We start from the raw sequence: 18999 nt of genomic DNA on the forward strand, positions 1-18999 counted from the left end.
TGGCTTGATGGATAAGCTGACAGCACTTTAACAGACTTGATTCTGGTGACTGTCCAAGGGGCTGTTAAAGATGTCTTGAATTTGTCTCTTGGGGGAGGGGGGGGATGGTAAGGAGGACCTATCCCCTTTTTACTGTGAAAGTGAAAGATAAAGAGTATAAAGCTTCTAGTACAGTACCTTCAAATGAAGATTTGTTCAAAGCTAACTAGGGACGTGAATTTCACACAACTGATGGCTAACTGGCCACGATAAAAGGTTGCATCAGTCTTCTACCTTAGAGATAAGATTGGCCCCACCAGTCACTGATAACAGGGCAGTGCTTTTGTCAAAGTTTCTTTCAGGTTTTTTATATGCTTCTCAGATGTTGGTTAACTTAACCAGATGTCTGTGCTGAAGAACTGGGAAGAGGCAGATGCCCAGCAAACTGCCTGGTTTTGGTCTATAACTGAGTTGGTGCGGACACAGCTGGGGTATTCAAACTATTTCTAGTCAATGGAATTGACAGTTACAATTCCCAATGCCAGTAGAGCCTCATACCTTAGAGAAGATCCCCGTGGGATAAATGAGTGTGTGTATAACGATAAACAAGGGTGAGTGGTACCAGTTCCACTGGTGCTCTGCTCTCTGCATCTCATGTGAGACCAGGCTTGCTTAGCACTCAGACTCTCCTGGACAAGATATGGAAATAAATTATTTTATTTCTGTAGGTAAATTCTTGAGTTTCTTGAACACTGTCTTGATGGGGATCAGACAATATATATAAGCAACAGTAATCAACTCAAGTATTTAACTTACTTGCACTTTCAAGAGTCAATGAAAGATACCATTTGTAACACTGTGTAGACATCTGATTGTACGTGATGTCTTAAAAAACTCAAACTACTCACTTAAGCTTTTTCATGCCTGATGTGCCTTGAACCCATAATTGATCTTTCTGTAGCAGATTTACACTGCATTTCTCTTGCAGTGTAAATATGTTCATGTTTCCCTGTGTTGAGTATACTACATTTTCTTTTGAATTTCCTTCACAAAATAACTGCATAAAATGGTGCTCTCCCTGAAGAAATTAGCTGTCTGTCTGAGCTCATTAAAGCTGGGAATTTTAGTGTCCTTTTTGTAGGTCAAACTGACTTCCTTGCAGGTAGCCTGTACAATGTGCATTGTCCAGGATCTCTTCAGTGCTGTTATTCAATTAATCATAACTCATTTATTTAAAAACTCTTATTAAATATGCTCTCTTTATGGAAGTAGCAGTGGAATAAATCTGTATTTCTAAACCAGAACCAGTTAATGTTCTCAGTCTCATCAGATTTTTTTTTTTTAATTTCAGGGAAGCTTATTGTGTAAACTATAAAGCAAGATAATGAAATCTGCAGTTTTCGAGAATGACAGTAAAGGCTAATGTTAAAGCTGAGTCTAGGAACAAATTGCAAAGAGCGAGTGTTTTGGATTTTTTTCTTTATTAAGGGATACTGAAAGCAGCTTAGTGTTTTTCTTAAGTTATGTTTCCTTTTGTTAACACTACAGCTTATGGTCTGGGTGTATGAGCTTGTAGTACTTAATAGAAAATGTGTATTTACTAGAAAATGTTTGTTGGTGTTTGTTATAATATTTGTAACATTCAACTATCTATGTATTTTACTGCAATGAGCAACTAAATCTGAAGCTGTGGCTCATTTTTACAGGTAGGAGAACAGATCTTACCTTTCATATTCAAACATAAACAAGTAAGCTTGGAATCCAGACAATTGTCCCAGAGGTTGAGGAAGGAAACTAAACTCCTTTCTCTGCACCACTCACTGTCCCACGTATTGCATAGTTTTATTGACTAGGTTCAGTCTGAAACCTGTGTCTTTGCCCAATATTTTGTGTAACATCAAGCACAGTTTCTGCTGAAGGGACATACCATATTTGACGAATTGCTAGGCTGACTTGATAGGTCAAATCTGATGTTCCAATTGGCTTGTCTTTGACTAGAAATTTTACCTTTTTTTTCTTATGCCATTCTTTTCTCTTATACTGCCACCAATGCCCTTTGGTTAAGGGAATTTCACTGCTGTCAGATATAGAATGAATGAAGTACTGTTCTCTCCATTAACTTGCCTTTCAGTAATGCTGGCTTTAGCACAGAATCATCTCAAGTTGGAAGGGACCCATAAGGATCATCAAGTCCAACTCCCTGCTCCTCGCAGGTCTACCTGAAACTAAACCATATGACTAAGAGTGTTGTCCAGATGCTCCTTGAACTCTGACAGGCTCGGGGCCCTGACCACTCCCCTGGGGACCCTGTGTTTTTTTGTGTTTTTTAATTTGTAGCTTCCTACACTGTGTCTTAGACTCTCTTTTGGGGGGGGGAGGGTGTTTGTCTACTGTTTTTACCTGATAGCCACTGTTTTCACTGTTGAGGACTGGGCAGCTGCTCTTCTCTCCCCTAAACGTTAGTCAACTCTTCCCAAAAGCCTGGCAGCTTTTTCTAGCTTGCTGGTAAGATAGTTGTGCAGCACCACACAGTGCTTCTCCTGTCCCCTCTGCCAGGTGAGTGTGTGTGTGCTGTTACAGCTTCATTCTTGAGGAACTGGGTAAGAGCAGAGTAGGAAACCTGAAGCGGAGTTTTCCTGCACAACACTTCTGGAGCATCAGTTGATTTAACACAAATCTAAAAGGCATTTGCTTGGTGTAAATCTGTGGTATTACTGTAGTGAGTTGTCTTGTCCTTCAGGACAGCCTGAAGTTGGCAGTGCCTGGTTAGGTGAGTTGATTTGATAGTTTTTTCCTTTTTTTCCCCTGCTCTTCACCAGCTGTGTGTGCATTTAGTGAGAGAAGCAGTGGCTGTGTGAGTATCTGGCTCATAAATTTGAGTTGCAGTGGTTTAGGATTAAAAAGATTGTCAAAGCTTGAAGTTGTTTTTCCCTTTTTTTTAAAATATCCCTATATATGTGGGCTTTATTAAAATATGTGGATATCCTCAAATTAGCTTGGCCAAATGTACTGCAGTCTCTATTTCTTATAAAGTGTTTGTCCTGGGACTGCATACCGTAGCATATGGGTAGAGCAGTATCTGCAGCACAGAAAAAGAAGAGAAAAGAACAACTATTTGCTGTGTCATTGCTGTGCTGCACTTGGCCTTGAGGCTACTTCTGAGGAAGCAAACAGTTAAATTTTAACTCTACATCCTGTTGATCAATTGTGTTTTTTCATATGGTTTGAAGCAGACAGATAGTGGAGGCAGCTAATCATTAACAGTTCCTTCAACCTCCGAGCTTAATTTTGCCTCTGGGATTAGCTGGCATGGTCCCTAGCACCGAGTTATAATGGCAAAGGGGTTTGTTTGATGGTTTATTTTAAATTTGCTTCCCAAAGGAAACATGTTGTGCTTTTGGAAGGGCTGTCTTCTCCCTCTTCTCCAAATCAGTACAATGCTGGACTTTTTCCTGCTGGATTATGTTGTCTAGGAGTGAGAATCCCATCCCTATTCCCCAAATTTTAAATCATGCTATGTATTTATATTTCAGCGTAGGCCAAGCATAGTTGAAGCTGGTCTGACTGTTTGCTAGTGGTTGTTAACCTGTGTTAACCAAAGCCAGTTTGCCACACTTCGCTTCTCTCCATCTTTGATGTTTAAAAGTAGGTTTTGTGCATGAAATCACAAACTAACTACTGTTTAGCTGTCTTGTTACCATATCAGAGTGGGCGCTTACTCATAGCAACAGGTACCAAGTGTGCCCAGAGCTTTGAGAATGGTCTAGTTTGGCCAGCCACCTGGTATGTGTGGCTTGTCTCTCTTGGAAATTAACTGTTGTCTGGCTGGATAGCTATGCTATCCTGCTAAAAATATATCCTGCTAAAAATTGCTTGTGTTTTGGGTTTTTCCTCTTTTGGAAGTGGAAAACATTGCCTATGACTAAACAATAAACTTCCACATCAACATCAAGCAAATAGATATAAATAAAAATGCAAAAATGAACAACTGTTATGTGCTTTGTTTTGCATAACAATCACATAAAAATTAATAACATACAGTCTTTATAGATCTAGAAAGTAATCTCTTCTTGAAGAAGCAAGATGTTGTCTAGCAGCTGATGGGCAGCATATTGCTCTGGGCAAAGCATATGCTGGGGGCCTTTGCTTTGCATAAGGGCAAAATACCGCCTTGCTTTTCCGGTGTACCAGATGTGGTAAAAGTTGCAGACTCACTTGCTTTGAACAGCAAATTAGTCTCTTGCACAGGCGTGCCTGCATGCCGTTCAAGATTTACATATGTGCCATAAGTTGCTGGCCCTGCACTGTGATACAGATAGTCTTCTCTTTGCTTGGTTTACATTACTGAAATCTGTGGCAAGACTTTACAAAGCACTGCTCTGTGTTTAATTTTGGATAAGCTGTCTGATATAATTAATATATGCTCTTTTCCTGTTCTAAGCGGTTTTTTTCCGTTAACACAAATTTGTTGCGAGATTACTTAAGTCATTTTCCAAAGCATGTATGGTACAGCATCTGTTCCTGGAATTTCTTATCCTCTGCTCTAGTAATTTATGGAATTTTCATTGCTTATTGCAGGGAGGAAAAGTCAGTCTTCATGGACTACCTGCTAGGAGAAGATGCATCTTTTTGTACTGTGAAGGGCTTTGTTTTGTTTTGTTTCTTTTTTCTTTTGACATCAACATTAAGAGAACTGTTAGTATAAAGATGCATTTTTGTCCATCCACTGAATAAAAAATTAATTTATTAGTAACAACAGATTCTGTTCATAAGAATGAAGTAGAAGCATAGATTTATTTCAAGGGGCATAGCAGTATTTTAAAATACCCTCTTTTAAAACATTGTAGTATGTGCCTTAAATTGATGTTCTCCTCAGCCTTCCGTATTGCTATGTTGTTTAGGTGACTCTAAATAAAGTTTTTTTTCACCTATTCAGTGCTCATGTATTACAAAATATGAGGACTTGCGTTTTATTGGAGTTCTGTAAAATAGTTTGAGACCTGGTATCATCATTGAACAAAAGAGTTCAGGGTGTACGGGGGAATTGGAAGAGGGATAATCTAAGAACATGTAGCACAGCACTCGGATAATGTTTCTTGATCTTGCTGAAAGCAAACTAGAAGGCAAAACTAACATATATAATTTAGTCTATAAAAGAAAAAGAACAAATAATAGCTGGAGTTGAAGAAATACATGTAGTCTTGTTCTTAAGTCTTCGCTCTGTTGTTTGTGAAACTGGCTGCCAGAGCAAACATGGGTGCGGTGGCTGATATGTGGTACTGATGTAGTGGCAAATGCTTGATGTATAAGGTTGTCTCATTTGGAAAGGTGCTTTTTATTCTTGACTTTGGGATTTTTCAGAGCATGAGTATTTAGAACAATAAAACTTGCTCCAAAGCTTTATTGGGATATTTAATTAACTTATTCCAAATAAGCTAATGCAGACGTAGACATTTAATGTCTTGCATTGCTCTGGAAAATCACAACTCTTATTTCTATTAAGATTCCGTGTGCTTCCAAAGTAAAAGAACCTTTCACGATGTTACAAGTTGTCTGTTACTTAGCTTTAAGCTGTGAAAACAAGCTTGCTTGATATCGCTGCTTTTAGGTGCTTCTCCACTTGTGCTCCCGCTTGTAATCTGCAATGCCATGTATCAAAGCTGTTAAGGAGGATTTTATTTCTTTCTGTACTTAGGAGAATTTAAGATTATTTGAGTGTGTGTACCAGTTAATGAAAAAGGCATTTCATAGTGAACTCTGAACACTGCATGCTGGCTTTCCTAGAAATGGTCATTTCCTGGGTGCTTACCTTGCTTTTTTCAACTTGCCTCATATAGGAGTAGAGTGAAATATAAACTAATTTTGTGCTTCATCTTTGATTGTGCTTGACTAAACAAAACCTTGCACATCACAATATCCATTTTAGATTAGGCCATTTCTAGAGACGTACCTAAACGACTACTGATGGACAAGGATTTTTCTTTCTGTCTGAACCTTGACTCTGTTTCTATGACAGTCTCTCCAGAATTGATACTTACAGATGGAGAATTATTTTCCTTAGTGGAAAAAGTGGTGGCTTGATAGGTTTTGTTCAAAGTCACTTAGAGTTGTGTTTTTTGTCAGATACTATCTCCTGCAATTAGATCCTGAGGTTCTAGTAGGTACTTAAACCAGTAAATTCAATCCCTGAATCTTGAAATAGGCTTCCTAGAGGTGCGAATTCCTATGGCATCTGATGCCTGATTTGTACTTGTTCTCTTTCAGCTAGGGTTTAAGCGGTGGTTGTATTGCATGCAGAAGCATATGTCTGTTATGTGAAGCTTAGTTTGATCCTTCACAGACTGCTGGACTGATCTTTCTTTGTCTCTTTAGGGTATTTCCTAATAAAACGATGGAGCTCAGCATATTTTAAATTCCTTTACTTGCATCTTTACTAAAAGAATAAAACAGAGCCTTAAAGCTGCTATAAACACTATGACTGAAACTAGCCTCAGTGCTGAAATTAGTCCTTCCCTATGCGGACTCTTACTCTGATATGCACTGATGGCTTTGCTGAAAGAAATTACTGCACAGACTTCCCAAGCTTACTCCTGCTCTGGGGCTGCGGGCAAATTGCCTAGCTTGTCTGTCCTGGTTTCCCAGCTGTGGAGTTGGAGTAATTTATTACTAGTGTCAGCCATAAGAACGTTGAGGGTTAATCTGCAAGTACTGTATCTGCGTAGTATCTTTAGAGTGTCAAAGCAGTAACGTATAATTGTAATTCTATTATTAATATTGGATATTTCATTAAAGTGTAATTTTCAAACAATGTTCATGTAGATTAAACTCATTTCATCAATAAACTGGCATCCTTCCAGCAGCATTAACTTGGTTCAGACTCTTTGTCTTATAGTGAAGCCTAAACGTGTAGATAGCTCTGTAAAGAAAACAGCAAATGCCTAAAGAAACCCATACTTTCTTGTTTTTAATCTAGACTGTGGACATCCATAAAGAAAAGGTCGCTCGCAGAGAGATAGGCATTTTGACGACCAATAAGAACACATCGAGAACTCACAAAATTATAGCGCCAGCGAACATGGAACGTCCTGTAAGGTATATTCGAAAACCTATAGACTACACGGTGCTGGATGATGTTGGCCATGGCGTAAAGGTAAGAATACCTGGACACTTGAGGACTCCAAGTAACGCAGACCAGGAGATAGGGTTGGGGCAGAATGTTACTGACATTAAAATGTTTAGTTCATTTATGGTAGGAAGGATTATGGGTTTGATATACTCTCACGTACAAATATTTCAATAACAAAATGGATTGTTTTACAGTGAGGGTTTTTTCAGCAATGTGTGTCATAACCTTTTGACTGTCAGTGGTAGTCACAGTGTCTGGAAATAATGGCTCATGACTTGTCAAAAAAGCCATGACTGACTTTTAAAACTGTCACTCCTTCCTCCTCTGATTAAATTGTCTCTGCCACTCCCTTTATTTCTTTCGTTATTGAGAAAAATTAAGTCATCTGTTTTGGGGAAACTGGCTGGTGGGGTGGGTTTTTTTGTTGGCGTTTTTTGGAGGGTGGTCAGGAGAAAGGGGGTCAGCTAGTTGGCATGTAAATCTCAGTGGCATTTGATGTCTCACTCCCATTTGTACTTTTGGACAGCCTCATTTTCCTTTTCTCTAAATAAAAGCCTTCGTAAATTAACGTCTGCCACTCTTGAAATGGTCATAGTTGAAGTGAATTAATATAACACCTGTTGTTCCCTGGACATCTTTTCATAAACAATAGCTTTGTATCCCCCTAGAGCAGGCCTTCCAGGTATATTCAGTTCACAACATTCTTCCCTTGAATGGCATTAAAAAGCTTTTATTCAACACCCGTGTATCCTCTAAAGCTTGATGTGCTCTGGTCAGTCAGTTGTGCAGCTAGATCAGCCCGTCATGTGCCCTTTGAATTGCTGAGCTCCTGAGGAACAGATCGTTCAGAATTACTCGGTACAAGAGTGCCAGTGTACCTCCTCCTTCGTAGTAACCCTCCGAATGCCCAGAGGAGTCTAGTTCCAACACAAGTTAGAAAGCAGCTCTATACCATGACATCTCTATGAATTAACATAGTGACTTTGGACTACCTGAATTTTTGTTTTGTTTGTAGCTAAACCTGTACTGCTTAAGGTTGTTTTACACTACTAATTTAAACCAGACTGGATGAAGCACAATCCTATATAGAAGCCTGAAAGATATGCCTTGAATTGCTGTAAAATAGAAACACTGGGGTCAGAGAAATTGATAATTTTTCAGTACAGTCTCTGCATTCGAGTAGAGCGCTCTATGAATAGAGAATACAGGAATGCACAAATTCAATGTCAGGATACTGGTTTCTGCATTTAAGTGCTCCAGGGATCAAGTGCTGTAGAAGACTTTTTAAAAGTAGCATTGCTGTTAGTCTTTGAAGTTAATGCTTTGCTGAACTACTTGTATTGTGCAGGCTCAAAACAGGTTGCTTGATCCATGAACATTGAAGTTGTTAAGGTGTAGCTGTTGCATTTTCCAGTATGACTATTTGCTTTTAGGGGTACTGGTGTCTTTATTTTTATTAACATGACCCTATTTGTTTAGAGGGTGGAAATGAGGTGCTGCTTACCTATTTCTAGGCAGCTCTTAGGGAACATTTTTAGTAAAGTTTTTTTTAACTGTTAGTGGTTTAATTCTATATTAAAAACTTGGTCTGTTCAGAGGTAAAATAGCTTCCAGTAATAACCAAATTAGCAACTCGTTACAAGTCAGCTACAAATTATATCTTGCTGTTGTTTCTTTATTGACTGATTTGCCTAAGTATTTTACAACTGTGGAAGGCGTGAAGTAGAAAAATGATGTTGGCATTTTCTATGTAGACTTGTTACACAAATGAAATAAGCTGCCAGCCAGGCCTCAGGTATATAGTTAAAGGTGGCTGTCATGCATTTGACACCTTCACAAGTGTTGACATTCACTGGACACACTGTTGAGAAGAGTGGGCTGAGGTAGTGAACGACATAATTACATGTTTTTAGCTATCTTATTACTGGGATTCTGAGTGTGTGACACAGACCATAGCTCTGAAGGAAGTAGCTTGCTTTGTCTGCAAACCTAGATATAGCTAGTGCTGTTATAAGAAAATCAAACCAAAACAACTTAAACTGGATCAGGTCCCATTGTGAGCACAAATAACGGATGACGCTGAGAATCTGAGTTGCCTCTTGAACATACAAACTAGGGGGAAGCATACAATAAATTGAATTACATATTTTGTCTTGTCCAGAATGGTCTTAGAAGATGCTTCAGACTCTGTTAAGTCTTATTTCCCTGACCAAAGATTTCACCCTAAGTTGGACAGCAACATGTCCGATAAGGCCTTAGAAACCATGTTTTTCTAGAGGAAAAGAAGTTTCAGTTCTGCCTAGAGTAACTCTCAATTCGACTAACTTGCAGGTCCTTGAATGTCTTCTGCTGTGGCAACTGTCAATAAAATACAGTACAACACATACATTGACATTTAGGTATTAAATAAAAATTATACAACACTTTGAAATCTGTAGATGGCAGTTTATTGCTGTTAATGGGACTCTGTTGCGTTCTGGTGCAGGATTTGATAAACAGAAAAGAAAAATACAAGGAGGAGAAATCAAAGATACAGGCTGGACTATAGCCTGTTTCTGCTTTTATTTATTTCATGAAATAGTGATCCTAGGAGAAATGTCATTAAAATATGCAATATATCTTAAGGGGTGATCCTGAATTGTTTTATATAAAAAGTGTAAATAAAAATACTGACTCACAGATTTAAAAAAAAAAAATAGAAAGATGGGTAATCTTCAGAGTAAATACTGTCTTCCCCTGTACATCTTCCATCTGAGCAAATGCAGAAACACCTCCTATGCATACTCACAGCTCATTTTCTTTGTGTGTCTCTGATGCTTCTCATGGCTGCGTAGAGGGGATGCAAAAGCAAATGCCTGTGCTTGGGGCATGGAGAAGGGCTCTACATGCCCCCTTCTGCTTCACATGCATGTGGCAGTTTTTGTGGGGGCAGGTGATGAGGGTGGGTGTGGCAGTGATGGTAAGCAGCTGCTCTCTGTAGCAGGTTTCCTCCCTGATGGGAGATACCTCCTTGGAAGGCAGTGCTGTTTCCTTCTCCATCAGCTGCTTGGTAGAAAAGCTTTTGTAGAGCATCCTAGGATCGCAGAGGTGCTTTCTCCTTCGGCCTGAAAGCTCCATGGCAGCCCCAAGCTGCCCCACGTTCTTCGCTCCCTGCCCCATCCCTTTGCAGGGCAGATACAAAGTCTCCAAAAGGAGTAAAGTTGCTTTTTTTCATATACGTGCCTATGAAGCCAAGGCTAGCATGAGTAAAAATCAGGAGGGCTTTTAAAATTGGTTTGCTAGTGAGAACGCTTTCCCTTGCAACACAAATATTATTTGTAGATGGCTCCAGGAAACACACAGGCAAGCATTTTTGCTGGTCTGTTAAGTAGTTGCTCAGCTGTCACCCTCTGGGAATAGGGGAGTGTAGCTGAAGTAATTCTTGGTAAATAAGAGTAACTGTCGTGATGTGAGAGCCTACCTTCCTGCGCAGAGCTTGGTTTAAAACTATTAGGCAGAGGCTACTTTAACATTTCCTTCCTTCTCTTCCCTTTCTTTTGTGAAAGGGGAAAAAAAAAGTAGTGTGCCAGCAAATAAATAGGTCAAATACAATTACTCATACAGAAAATCCTCAGTTTAAGAGGGGGGAGATGGAGAAGGAAGCTTGGAAGCTGCCTTAAAAGCCTGGAAGTTGGCCTTTGAATTTATAACTTTTTTTTTAATAGGCAGGTGGAATTGTAGCAATTTGTAAAATGGCAGCTAAGTAGGAAATTGAAATGATGCCATATGGTAAAGGTAGGTAAAATGTTGAATACGTGCTAAACTGAAATGCCTAATAGCTGTAATTGGATCAAGTTTGTTTTATGGAACTAATAGTTATTCAAAACCAAACATGAATTGTATGTGAAGATTGATCACTTTTCTGAATTTTTTCTTAAAACAAAGCTGAATTTCATCATTGTAAAACACTTGCATTTCAGTGCGTAAAAACTATAAGAAGCTTTCTAGGCTAGGAAGTCAAACAGGAGTTAAGCATTCAGAAATCTTTCTCAAGCAAATGGAAGTTGGAAGGACTCCCTTAAAGTAGGGATTGGGCCAAAACTTATCCAATACTAAGCTTAGAGAAGGCAGCCTTGCTCTCACCCTTGTTATGCTTCTCAGCGTGCCCTGCTCACCTGCAGTTCTCATGCTTACCTCTGTGTCGGTGCAAAACTAAAAGGTAGGTGAAGTGCTAATGTGAGAGTGGAAGGCTACCTACTCATGCCTGCTTCCCCTTTAGGATAAGACCTTTTATGTGTTGGCCACTTAAGTATTAACTTTTAAATAATTCACTGTAATAAAAACAAAGTGAGCCAGGAATCCTGAACCTGAGCCTCTGCTGCCTTTGTCCCTGTATTAGCCTCTATCAGACACTCACGCTTCAAAGGATGTCATGTTGCCAATTTCATTAATGTCACATCATCCCCTCTGGGGTCATGACCAAGCAGTAAATATTGCTGTATGGTAAAGAATGCTTCTCTGGGGGAAAAAGTAACTCTTCCTGTTGCCAACTCTAATGACTCTATTGTGAGTGTTGGCACTGTGTGCTTTTCATAGGGTGCTTGCTACTGGAAATTCAGAAGTGTGTGTAGTGTCATCTGATACAATGTAAGTTGCAAGCCTCTGCTTGCAAAGGAAACTGGAAACTATGGGGACTTTTTGTTTTCTAATGTTGAAAAGAATTTTTTTTGTTAACCTTATTTTATTGTAGCTAGATTGAAAGTTACCAACTCAAAGAATTAAAAAAGCTTGAAGTATTTAAAGGCAGGAATCTAGGTATCTTTCTCTGAATAAGACTATTGAGTGCTGAGGGAACAATATTAAGTCTGTCTATCATCCACAAGCAGGTTTTTGTATGTTAATAGCAGTTTAATATGTAAAAATATTTTAAGGTCAAATGTGACTTGAAAATTTCCAAACTGAGCAGAGTTTGGAAACTAAAAAAAAAAAGAGAGAAGCAATACTGACAAGCTACATCTGGTTACTGTTAACAGATGTACTTAATAATAAATAATAACATGTAATTACTAGGTTGCAAATAATACTGGGAGAGGTTATAGTTAAAAGATAAAGGTAAAATTTCACTGAAGAGAGACTTACCTACTCATGTTCAATTTTGAAAGAAAAATTGATTTGGAACTTAAATTCCCTCAAAATAATCTGCCTTACAATAGACTATAAGGAAATAAAGAACAAAAAAAGGCTTCTGACCCATTCTGATAAGGAAATTGAGACACGGGAGTGATATCTTTAAAACTGCCCAGAACTAGTGGCAGAAGTGTGTTACCCTGAGTGTTTGACTGTACTGACACACAGTCTGCCTTCTGAAAAACATCTTTGATTACATATTCTCCCTAAGTCCTTATCTTGATTTCTGTAAGGAAACCATGTTCTAGACTTAGTGCTTTACTGTATCCTTTCCTCAGGCATCCCATACCTTCGTGTACAAGTACCCTTCCAGCTGCTTTTCCTGCTCTGACTGTGTCATCTTGTGGTACTCCAAAATGCTCCACTGATGAGACAGGAGGCAATCTTGTGCAAAAATCTATGATGATGCCTATGGGGCAATCGAATTGCCTAGCTGCAGATACATAATAGCACTTCAAAAGGTCTTATGGCCAGCTGCCTTTCTGTAGGGAGGTCTCAGATAATTCTCCCTTGACTAATAAAGGAAATACCTTTTTAAGTAAAAGGGGAGGTTGACTAAAGAGTCATCAAGAGCAATCATGGTTTTTTTTCCTATTGTGGTTGATGACTGTGATTACTGGTCAAAGGTAACGGATCTAAGGCTGTTTATTGCTTTTACACTGCATATATATTAAAGTTCTGAGTTTGCCAGACACTTACTGTTAATGCAGATTAGACTGGTGCAGTTTTTAAACCTTTGTTTCCATTGATGAGCATTTATATTGGATGGTCTTTAATGATGGCTTTCAGTGATCCTAGGTATGGCAGGATGTAGAGTGAAATTGGCTCTTTAAATTCAGAAGTTGGGGGAATAGCGGGTGACATACAGCAGGGGAAGTACAACCAGCCTGCATTGAGATTTGAAGTTTCTGCAAACTGAAATTGGAGAGTTCATAGCTGAAAAATGCAGGAGAAACTTGCTGGACATAAGTGTGATAAGGATTTTGCTCCTGTGTGCAAGTGGCCTTTTGTATTTCTGTGCTTGTAGATATATTTGCTCACATAAATGAGTTGTGTGCGATGTCCCTAGCCCTAGTTTTCGAAACACAGTTTATAACTCAAATAATAGCTTTCTGGTTCCCTGGATCATGACTAATGTTCCCCCATGACTTGTTACTTGGCATGGAAACTATTAAAAACAGTTAGATGGCTGCCTCCTGAGGCCAGCCAGCAGTCCTCAAATGTCTGGACCTCCTTTGGCTATCAGTAGATACTTCTGATTGCCTCACACCCTACCCTTTTCATGCTGTTCTTGGTCTTGTCCTTTTGGCCTCAGTTATCGAAACCTGCAGTACTGCCTTTGTCGGCAGGTATTTTTGTACTGTTTAGACTACCAGAACTAAGCATGTTGGAATTGCCAAAATAGTTGCATTAAGCAAGTAAGCAAGCCTCTTACTTGGTACTTACAGTTAATGCTCAACTGTCCCAAAACATTGCTTGTCCTGTCCAAACCCACAGCTAAAATTCTCAGTCCAGGTGCTCTGAATTCCTGGCATCAGTTACGGAAGCAGCTTCACTTTTGGCTTTGGCATGGCTGTTGCAAACACCTGTTTTGCCCATTGCCTTAATTGAATTACTCCTTTCCAGCCCACTGCTGGCTCTCAGTCCTTGGCCGACCTGCTCTCCCACACTGTCAAAACCCTGTGGATGTGCCACTGCCTTAGCTGTGATCTTTTGGAAATACAGCAAGGTTGACTCCTATCTCTTGAACATGAGACTGGTTTCTTTTTCTTAATTTTGTGACAACCCTTTAAAACTTTACCTAGGACTGCCACATGCTTGGTGGCTTTTCCCTGGAAAGGCAAAATTGTTCTGCTTGCTTCTTTAAAACATTTCTCTGCTGTGATGCTTGCAAGAAACCCAACCAATACTGCTGCTTGCCATGCCATCTTGTTTCTGGGAACATCCTGATCTGTCTAGTTCTCTGCTGTGGCATCACAAGCATCCCCAGCAAGCCTACACACTGTTTTTGTTCCGATGTGTACGTCATCCAGGATGCTGGTATCTGGCTGAAAACTGTCTCCTGTGTGTACAGTAATACAACTAGCAGGAAGAGAATGGAGTTGTGCTCCTTACAGCTTCTGTAGGAGTTCTCAGCGTTGCTCTTAATTTGACTAAGCTTTTTTCCTTTTGCATCTCCCATCTTTTATAGATCCCTCTCAGAACAGTCTCTTCCCTCTTCAAGCTGTGCTCGAAGCATGCTGCTGCTTCTCTTCCTCATGCCCTGCATTTCCTTCCTTCCTTCCTGACTGACTGACCTTCTTGGTACTGATCAGACAGTTGGTGATGGTCATGTTCTGCCAACTGGCTGGCTGGCCTAGAGGCATTTGTAGACAGATGCTTGAACCTATATTAAGCATGTACCTGCTTTTCCTTTTGGTTTTCTGCTGTCTTTTTTTCCCTGTTTTTCTTAAAATCATAATGAGTCTAGACCCTGCTGCCTAAACTGTTCCCAGTTCCAAGCAATTTTTTTAATTGCTTAGAAAGTACTAGATTTGGTTTTCAGACCAAGAAATGTAGCAAGGTTGACTTCATAACCTCAGCCAATAAATATAAGAAAATGTCTCCTCCTAATTAATTAGCTTATTAACCATGATCAAATAGCCATATGGTTCATCTCACTTGGATTCATTTGCTTTCCTCCCTTCTGTCATTTGGATCAGGAGTTCCTCTCCCATAAGAATCCCTGTTCCCTTTGTGTTCCTTCCTTCTGTGTTTTCCTGCCCGTATGACTCTTGTTTATATTGACAGCAACAGAGAGGACATGTACAGAGCGTTTTACTTATAGAAGGCAGTATGACAACAGTTTACGAATTCTTCTGCACAATAAAGAAGCATGTGTGTCTGTATATTGTTTAACTGGTAGCAAAAGAGATGAAGCTCACCTGATGTAGAGGTAGAGATAGGAATAAAAGTCAAGAGCTGTTGGACTTCAGATATATGTTTAGTATGTTAAACAGTACTTAGCAGTAGAAAGGTTTGAAATAAGGTGAAGATACCTGAATCATTGCTAGATGTTGATATTCATATTGTCGCTGTAACGGAGGCAGAATGTAACAGTGATTAAGGAGGATGTGGAAAGACTCACCATAAGTGCTGAGTGACACTGCATAAGGGAAGGAAAGAGAGGAAGCTTTTTGGGTTTATATTTTTGAGGCAGGCAAATTTAGTAGTAGAGGCTGGGTAAGAAACCATGCCACCCTTCCTTCTAAGCCTTTAAAAGGTTTCTATCTATGGCTGCTGGGGAGGGACGGGACAGGACCAAGAGTTTCACTTTTTGGTCTCTTTTAACAAATCTCTTGTATTGTGCCATGCCCTTGGCAACTGGTGAAGGGGAAGGGTCACGTATTCCGGTGAGAGGGGAAAGCAAATTTTATTGCTAGAAGCCTGTTTTTAAAAATATAATACTTGGGAGACTACCCCAGCATCCTGGAAACTGAGCCTTTGTGTTTATCCGTGAAATAAGTACGTGGGGACAGAAGTGGTTTAAATGCCTTAATTCTGCCACTCTGCTGATGAACCTCTGCCTAGACTGGGAATGAACGGGATGACCTTCAAATTTACTTACCACAGCTAAACTTTTTCATTTGAATTTTGGAGTGGGTTTTGTGTTTCTGTTCTTGTAATACGAATAACTTAAGGGCAGTGGCTTTCAACCTCATTTGATTTGTAAACCCCAGCTGTTTTTCAGTGGTTTTGCAGACCCTGTCAGAAATCTCACATATGCACATTGCTGTGTAGCATGTTTTAATTAATTTTTCTGAGTTCATGGATGCCTTTAAACTGGTCTATGTTTCTTGGAGGAGGAGGAGAAGGTGCAAATTGCAGTTTGAAAAGCTGTGCATTAGGAGGCTTGTTCTGGAAGTGACAGTTTTTCCAAACAACCTCAAAAATAGCATTGGGGTTATTTTATGTTTTGGGGTTTTGTGTTTTCCTTGTGTTTTTTTTTAAATCGGTGAAACTAACTCTTTTCCCCATTCAAAAATGAGTCCTGTCTCCCCGAATAAAATTAAGAACTCAGCTTGAATTTATTTAAAATATTACATTTGTTTTCCTTATGAGGCCAAGTTTTCCTAATTTTTTTCCTCTGCAATCACAAAGGCTCTAAAAGTGATATAGTGGAGTCATATAATGACTTGATTCTAAGAGCTAACATTTCAGAATAACAATCATGAGAGCACTGCCAACACAGTTTTGAGCAGCCAGCTCTGTGCTGTCTTGAATCAGATTTCAATCAATAAACCAGAGGTGAAAGGTGCTGCTGCTCATCCTGTTTGAGAAGTCCCTTTTCTTTATTTACCATTCAATGCAGCAGCTAGGATTTCTTCAAAACACATGAAGGTTAAGTGTCAAAACAACAGGCAAGGCTATTCTGTGCCATATAGCTGAAACTGTGGTTTTGTGAACAAATTCTTAAGTGCACGTTGCCACTGAAATACCATTGATTTGGGTTTGGACTTGAATGGTCAGCAAAGAGCTTTTCAACCCTTTACTGCCCATGAGGACCCTGGCAAACAAATCTGGCAAAGCCTAGCTAGACTTAATTTTGACAGAAGTGTTTCTCCTGTGGTCACTTAGTCAGACACAGAACTTCCAATGACTAAGTGAGCCAGTAAAATCTCTGTTAGTGTACCGGGATGTAGCTAATTAAGAGTAGACACAAATGATTTTTTTAAATGTGATTATCTGTAGTTTAACCTGTCCTATCAGTTGTGATGGATCTGCCATTAATTTGTACCTTTTTCCCCCCCTTTTTTTGCCAACGTTAAGTGGCTAAAAGCCAAGGTAAGAAGTGTTATTTCTCCTTTGACCCACAGTGCCTCATGTGACTGATAGTAGAGGCTGCAGAGCCATTAAAACTGAAAACTAGCGCTCTCTTATGCTCTCCTCTGCTTTCCATAGGATATTTAGATTAAACATGCTATACTTGATTTTTTTGACAGCGTTTAGCATGTGTCAATGTATCTGTGATACATTGACATCTGCATTTATACATAGATACATTAATTTCTCTAACACATGTAGTGCTTTGCTCTGAATTCAGTAGATGCCTTGATTCCCTTCACTTACATTTTTTTGCAGGAGACTTCCCAGACAACCTGAATGACTCTGCTAGTCAAATAGCAGGGACAAATTGAGAAATTCTGGGCCCATGCTGACTGTATTGTACTGTCAGTGTCAAAGTTTGATTCAAATTATTAACACCCGAATGGAGATGAACACAAATGTGGCTTCCCTTTAAAGAAAAGAGGTTATAAGAGATCTGTGCATGAACCTGTCAATTGTCTACCTCTCTGTCTGTTGTAAATTAATAGCAAAAACAACATTAGGCTTGTATTTAGACTCTTTGTATTTATTGGTGTCTGTCTTGCGTGTAGCTGAAAACTTGCTGTTTGACAGCTGTCTGGGAATTCTCACTTCATATTCTTACACTTAAAAAAAAAAAAGCTGTCAATAATAGAGCTGCTCTGTTATAAAAATAAAATCATGTTTTCCCTTATTTCAGCATGGAAATAACCAGCCTGCAAGAACTGGCACCTTGTCAAGAACAAATCCGCCTACACAAAAACCACCAAGTCCTCCCATGTCAGGCCGGGGAACTCTGGGGTAAGAATGAAGACTGCTTGGTCCTGCCTGGGTAATAGAAAGTTTTAATTGTGCCGGTGTTGGTGTTTCTTAAATATGTGGATAGATGGCAATTCTGATTGCGTTTACCAAAACACACAGTTACCTTTTCTGTAGAAACCCTTTCAACTGCACTGACTCTTATTTTCATGATGACCTTTTGAAAGAATGTTTTTTCATGGGGGATGGATTTATTATAGATATGGGTAAATGAGGAGGCTATTGTTATTCCTGATTTTTGGGGAGAAATCCTTAGTGACACAAAAGAATATCAGTAAGGTTTTAACTGCAGTGGGGGAAAGACTTCATTGTTAAAGTTTTTGTCTACTCATTTCTCAGTATTATAAGAGGTATGAAATGGCTGTTGGTGCCATATTTGTTGCATTATCTAAGCAAAATTCGTGGCATTGTGAACACATTGGCAACATTGATTCTTGCAGGCTTGTGCATTTTTATTTTTATGCTTAAATGAGGAAGGATTTTGCTATTCCTGAGTCCCACTGTGACCAGAGTTCCCTGCTGTAGCATCTGTTTTGCTGCTGTGGACCTGTGGGGAGTGAAATCTGCTTATCTTGGTGTGCCAGCAAGTAGTTGTTGCTAGGGACCAAAACATTAATACTTGAGACGCTCAGAGCACATGCCATATGGTTTTGTCTGTGCAATATCTTCCAAAAGACATCCTAAACAAGCCCTTCTACCTATTTGTCACTGTTGGTCTTTCCTTTATGCTATGGGGGACTGAGGCACTGTAAAGCTGGCTGGCATGGTTGTGTTGGCTTCAGGTATGTTATCTGGGAGAAGTGGGGAGCTGGAAAAATGAGGAATAATGAGGCGGAACAGGATGGGGATCAGGAGGAATGGTCAAGGAGATTTAGGAGCAGCAACTCCTTTTGTCAAAGACTTAGTGATTTTTTTTAATCCTGATTTGATGCTTTGCTGCTTCACGATGGCAGTGTTTGTTGTGTATTCTGCAGAGAAATTACCCTAGAGGTTTCCTCAGCTTGTTTTGTGAAAATTCCCATTGCTCAGGGGCATGCAATCAGTATTCCAATTGTCTCTCTTAT

At 39.5% G+C, this 18999-nt stretch overlaps 1 protein-coding gene across 1 annotated transcript in view; it reads left to right on the top strand.

Moving 5' to 3' along the window:
• ABI1 (abl-interactor 1) overlaps positions 1–18999 on the top strand; it is a 59512-nt gene that overhangs the window by 22659 nt on the left and 17854 nt on the right. The window contains exons 3-5 of the mRNA XM_009329134.1: positions 6953–7129; positions 17081–17095; positions 17817–17917. Coding sequence (XP_009327409.1) covers positions 6953–7129; positions 17081–17095; positions 17817–17917 — 293 coding nt within the window. The remainder of the gene's footprint in view (positions 1–6952; positions 7130–17080; positions 17096–17816; positions 17918–18999) is intronic.

Source organism: Pygoscelis adeliae, unplaced genomic scaffold, assembly GCF_000699105.1.
Source record: "Pygoscelis adeliae isolate BGI_AS28 unplaced genomic scaffold, ASM69910v1 Scaffold427, whole genome shotgun sequence".
In the NCBI taxonomy this organism is placed as follows: domain Eukaryota; kingdom Metazoa; phylum Chordata; class Aves; order Sphenisciformes; family Spheniscidae; genus Pygoscelis; species Pygoscelis adeliae.